Source organism: Mastomys coucha, unplaced genomic scaffold, assembly GCF_008632895.1.
Source record: "Mastomys coucha isolate ucsf_1 unplaced genomic scaffold, UCSF_Mcou_1 pScaffold5, whole genome shotgun sequence".
In the NCBI taxonomy this organism is placed as follows: domain Eukaryota; kingdom Metazoa; phylum Chordata; class Mammalia; order Rodentia; family Muridae; genus Mastomys; species Mastomys coucha.
The window spans coordinates 91,350,520-91,356,030 of record NW_022196911.1 but is presented as its reverse complement, the minus strand read 5'-3'; the positions used below and the strand labels follow the sequence as shown (position 1 = coordinate 91,356,030).

The following is a 5,511-nucleotide window of genomic DNA, read 5'->3' as shown; positions in this document are numbered from 1 at the left end:
TTTTTGAGACAGGGTTTCTTTGTGTATCCTGGCTGTCCCAGAACTCACTCTGTAGACCAGGCTGGCCTTGAACTCAGAGATCTGCCTGCCTCTTCCTTCTGACTGCTGGGATAAAATGCATGCATCACCACATTTGCCACAGTTCTTTTTATTTAAATATTGTCACTACCCTGGCAAAATGCCTCAACTGACCTATCAAGCTGTGCAAAGGACCCCGTGGTCCCTTTCACCAGCATCTCATATTGTTCCTGACTGAGGGTGAGCCAAGGGCTTTTTGAAATAGGAAAAGATAAATCAAGTCTTATTTTATTGGGGTTGAGGTTAAGATTCTGAGGGTAAAAAAGGACAAAGTAGCAGATACCCTGGTTCCAATTTTAGTTTAAACACTCTTATTTTCTAAATAAACAGCACACACATTCTGGAAGCAGAGGGACCTTGGTGCACTGATCCAGCTGATTAGGTCTGATGACCCTCAGCTACTTGCTCTCTACTATAGCATGAACTTCCAGAGGAATAAAGAAGGCATGAAATAACATGGTATTAATTAGTTCACTGGAGAAGCATTTGCTATGAGGTTTCCACAGTCTCTCTGTAGGGCCTCCACCTTCAGAGCCTCAGAATTCAATGACACAATGCCCCCCAGGCTGAGTCATGGCAATCAAACCACTATAATTTTATTATGAATTTCGGGCAAGGAGGCAAACCTGTAGGCACTGTGATCTCCTAGAGCAAAAAGGAGCTTATTGGTTTTGGTGCCTCTTTAATTCTTAACATTTAAAGTAACTGAAAAACAGTTTCCATGGAAAAGGGAAAATGACATAGACAGGCAGGACATGAAGGTGCTGGAGGGGCTGAGTTCGTGGTCAGCCTTTCTACAGCACCCGTCACAAGGACTGTCCCTCTTATCCTTCTTCACACATTCTTTTAAAGAACTTGTGCTGTGAATAGCTCTGATCCCGCCTGCACAATTAGACAAAAGTAGCCACTCTTGTCTCTTGGGGGACAAAGTTTTTTTTCTTAATTATGCTTCTGAAAACCTTGCCTAATGGCAGTACTTACTCAGGAGATTGAAATTGTGTCTCCTAGGCCTGGCCAGCGTGTTTTGTTTTGTTTTTAGTCTAATTACACATGTCCCCAGGAGATTGGTAAGGCTCAGAAGAAGCTGTTTTGGCCTCCTGGGTAAATTCTAGATGTTTAGATCTTTCCATGAAGGATTTTTCACTCTGTTTTCCTAAACTCAGAGAGGTATGAAGGTAAAGCATGCTTTCAAATAGTCTTGGAGCAAAGGCTTCCCAGTGGGAAATTCTGAGTAGAATTTGAAAATGCACGGATTAGCTGCTGATGCCCACTTCCCTCCCCCTTTCCCTCAAGATAAGGTTTCTCTGTATAGCCTTAAGTGTCCTGGAACTGGCTCTGTAGATCAGGGTGGCCTCAAACTCACAGACTGCCTGTCTTTGAGTACTGGGATTCAAGGTGTTTGCCACCACCACCTGGCAACTTGTCATTCATAAATTTATAGCATTGTTGGATTCAATTGCACTCGTTTTAAAAATAATAAGGAAACATGGTGCACTAAAAACACCACCCTTGAGTGGCAATTCAGGCTGATTCCCTTGCTCCCTGAATTGATAAAAACCCAGAGATAAAGAAGTTTTAACTGTTTTTAACTGCAGTGGTGGCACATGCCTTTAATCCCAGCTCTTGGGAGGCAGAGGCAGGTGGATTTCTGAGTTCAAGGCCAGCCTGGTCTACAGAGTGAGTTCCAGGACAGCCAGGGCTACAACAGAGAAACCCTGCCTCCAAACAAACAAACAAACAAACAAAAAAGAAGTTGTTTTAACTTCAGTTCTAAGGATATGAACCTTTGATCCTCAGTATTTTTGTCTAAAACACCAATTTTACAGTACTTATCACCCTTATAGGACCTCAAAGATAAGAGAATACAGAGCTGAGGTGTATAAACACAAATGACTACTTCACTGGATACTAGTGGCAGGTCAGACAGAAGCACAGCTACTCTATGAAGCAGGCCTGGGCCAGACTTAGGCACACACAGCCAACCCCTAATACTCAGGAGCTAAGCAGGATGACTGTGAGGTCAAAGCCAGCCTGGGCTACAGAGCAAATCCCTGCTTCAAATAAAATGAGCAGTAGGCTGTGCTAATTTTACCCAGCTTAAAGTTAATACTTTCTTATTGTCTTTATAATGAAACTAAGTTTCTCCTACTCAGAAATGAGGCTGACTGGGAGAATGTGGCATTTTCATGTTACTATTAATCAAGTCTTAAAAGATGGTAAGAATAGAATTACTATCCCAATCTTCATCCAGGGAAACAACTGGGTCTATATGCTCTACCTGCAATAATACTTCAAAACGCTGACAAACACAGATTAAACCTGTTGTGTGTCTAGGCACCACCCTCTGTCCTTAGGAGTCGATTTTCCAGAACAAAACCTGGAGAGGCTCTGGTGCTCTTGGTTATAGGAACTTTTTCCTCAGAAAAGTACTAGAACTCAGAACAAAACAGAAAGCAGCTGTGCTCCCTGCACAGCCTCTGCTTTCTTGTGAGGTGGTCTGCTAGCAGTAAGGAAGCCCTTTAACAGTTACATCAACTGCTCCTGCTTAATATATAGGGAGCACTTCTACAGGGCAGCTACCAATCACACTGGTACTGCATAGGCCCCAGGACCCAGGCAGCTAGCCTCTGGGCTCCAGCTCATATGGCTTTACAATGCAAGTCAGTTCCCACTGTGTCCTCAGATTCTCTAATCAGATGTGATTCTGGAGAAAAATGCTTCCAGGGTTAACTGAGTTGGAGACATGCTGTCTGGCAATACTTGCTTTCAGAAAACTCTCTGTAAAACCAGTGTGGTGGCTCTCACTTTTAATTCCAGCCAGCACTTGGGAGGCAGAGGCAGGAGGACATCTGTGAGTTAGAGGCCAGCCTGGTCTACAGAGTGAATTCCAGGACAGCCAGAGCTACATAGAGAGACTGTCTCAAGGAGGAGGGAAGAAAGAAGAAAACAAAATTTCCAATACACATGAAGATGCTCTAGCTTCTGAGGACTCCTGTAGTGAAATGGGAGCCAAGATGCACATAAAGGTCTCTCTCCTTCTCCACAGTCCCTCCCCTACCCCCACCCATGTGTGTCTGTGTTTCTGAGTAGCCTTCACTGCCTTGGAACTAGCTCTATACACCAGGCTGTCCTCCAAGTCACAAAGATCCACCTGCTTCTGCCTCCTGAGTCCTGGGATTAAAGTGTGTACCACCAACCACCTGGCTATTTTCCCTCTCAAAACTACATTTATTTGGAGCTGAGAAGATGGCTTAGTGATTAAGAACACTGGCTGCTCTTCTTAAGGACTTGGGCTCAATTCCAGGCATCCACATAACAACTCAAATGCCAGGTGGTGATGGTGTACAAACCCTGAGGGGCAGAAGTAGGCAGACTGATGAGTTCAAGGCCAGCTTGGTCTGCACTGAAAGTTCAGGGAAACCAGGGTTACACAGAGAAACCCTGTCTAAAAACAAAACAAAACAAAACAAAAAACCAGAAAAAATAAAATTAAATTAAAAAAATCACATTGATTTACTTATTTAATTCTTGACAGGGTTAAATTTCAGGTAAGAGGGGTGAATATCAAACATATCCTTCTTTTCCATAGTTAAGGTGACCCTGAAAGTGCCATGTTGAGCAGGAGGTTTTGACCAAAAGGTTACAATATGTAAGATTGTCTTGCCTAAATTAGATTCATGTATGTTCCCTTCACCCACAATACTAACACATAAGCCCTTTCACAAAACTGAAGAGGTCACAGTAAGACCTGATCTTATGACTATCTCCCAGTTCTTATCTTACCTTATCAGCAGCTGCCAGCAAATCATCAGCCATTTTGTCAAGGTTTGGTGCCTTCCCCGTATAGATGAAGCACATCATTTCCTTAAAAACTTCAGGTTCTACATCATTAATTTCAACCCGATTCTATGCCAGAAAAGCCAAAATTGAGAATCATCGTAACAGAACAATTCCTAAACTATATTCCTGATTTTAAGTTCTGGTGAGGAAAGAAGCTTGTATGAATTAAACCTAAAACCATGGGTAGAAAATGCCTCCCCTTTCCCCATGCCCCTTGTGATTGCTTACTCCTACCACTGTATACTACCTTTATTTTCTCAAACACAGTAGCAACAAAAGTACTAAAAAGGTGTGATTTGTTTTTGTTTTTTGCTTTTTAAAATCTCTAGACTTTCTAGTATCTTTAATCCAAGCTGTTGAGATGACCTGATGAGCAGGTAAGTCCACGTCACCTGGGACATTTCAGATCACCTCTCTGCTCTCAGGAGGTGTCTATTCAAGAAACTGTATTTTAATAACACAGCAAGAGAAAGGTAATTAGGAAAGCAAGTCTGCTAGACTGGAAAAGGTCTGATTTTAATCACTGGGTTAAAAAGATGCATGTGCATCCTGATACACACCTTTTTGCTCTCTTCCATTTCATGTTCAAACATGGCACTGAAAACTGGAGACCGAGCTACAACATGAGAGGGAAACAATGAGGTTATCACACAAGAATTGCTCAGTTGCCCCAGTAATAATGAAGATCTTTGCTCTTCCTGTCTTGGACTCAAATCACATCAGAATGATGCTTTCAAAACATTTCATTGGTTCTATTTTAATCATCTACATTTTACAGAAACAGTGGTACATGGACTACTTGTATAGGCTAAAATTCCAATGGAAGGAAGGCATTCCACTGTCTAAGCAGGTGTTCTAATAGCTGGAACAAGGGCACCTCTATAGACACCATACAGCAGGAAGGTCAAGAGCGGGCTCAATGGCGCGTGCTAGCTTGGTGATGAACAGTTTTGGTAAGATGTCTCTTCATCTAGCTATGTGTTCTCAATGAAGTTGGTATTATTCCCAAAAGGCTATAAAAGCCTTAGATCAAGGATAATAGTTTATGGCCCTTCAAAGCTCCCTCTATTTGGTAAAACCTTCTTTCTTAGCATTTAATTTCTTTCATTATGGAAAATTCAGTTTTTCCTTTTAAAAATGGAAATTAAGAAAAAAAAAATCAAGAAACAGAGCCTATGTACACTCTATAAACACCCATGAAACACACACACACACACACACACACACACACACACACACACACATATACAGAGCTTACTTTCAACCATGAAAAGTAATAAAAATAAAAATTTTCATGTTGCTGAGTAAATCAGGGGTTGGAGTCACAGTTGAAACTCCCAACCTACTACCAAGGAGTGTAAGGACAGGTGGAGAGTGTTGGAAGATGGGAGAGACCTGGAGCTTTGGGCCTGTAGTTTATGTCAGAAAGAACTCATTTAGCCCTGTCATTTTCTAACCATTTTCTTGGAAAAATCATTTAACCCTCTGAGCCCCTTTCTTTTCTTTCTTTCTTTTTTAATAGGTCAATTCTTTTTTTTTTGAGACAGGGTTTCTCTGTGTAGCCCTGGCTGTCCTGGACTCACTCTGTAGACC

General features: G+C 41.9%; 1 protein-coding gene across 1 annotated transcript in view; it reads right to left on the bottom strand.

Annotated features, from left to right (window-relative positions):
* Spop (speckle type BTB/POZ protein) overlaps window positions 1–5,511 on the bottom strand; it is a gene marked incomplete at its 3' end in the record, with an annotated part of 79,066 nt that overhangs the window by 1,954 nt on the left and 71,601 nt on the right. Inside the window, exons 7-8 of the mRNA XM_031355077.1 lie at window positions 4,479–4,534; window positions 3,862–3,984 (exon numbers count right to left, since the gene is read on the bottom strand). Of these exons, the coding sequence (XP_031210937.1) occupies window positions 3,862–3,984; window positions 4,479–4,534 (179 nt within the window). The remainder of the gene's footprint in view (window positions 1–3,861; window positions 3,985–4,478; window positions 4,535–5,511) is intronic.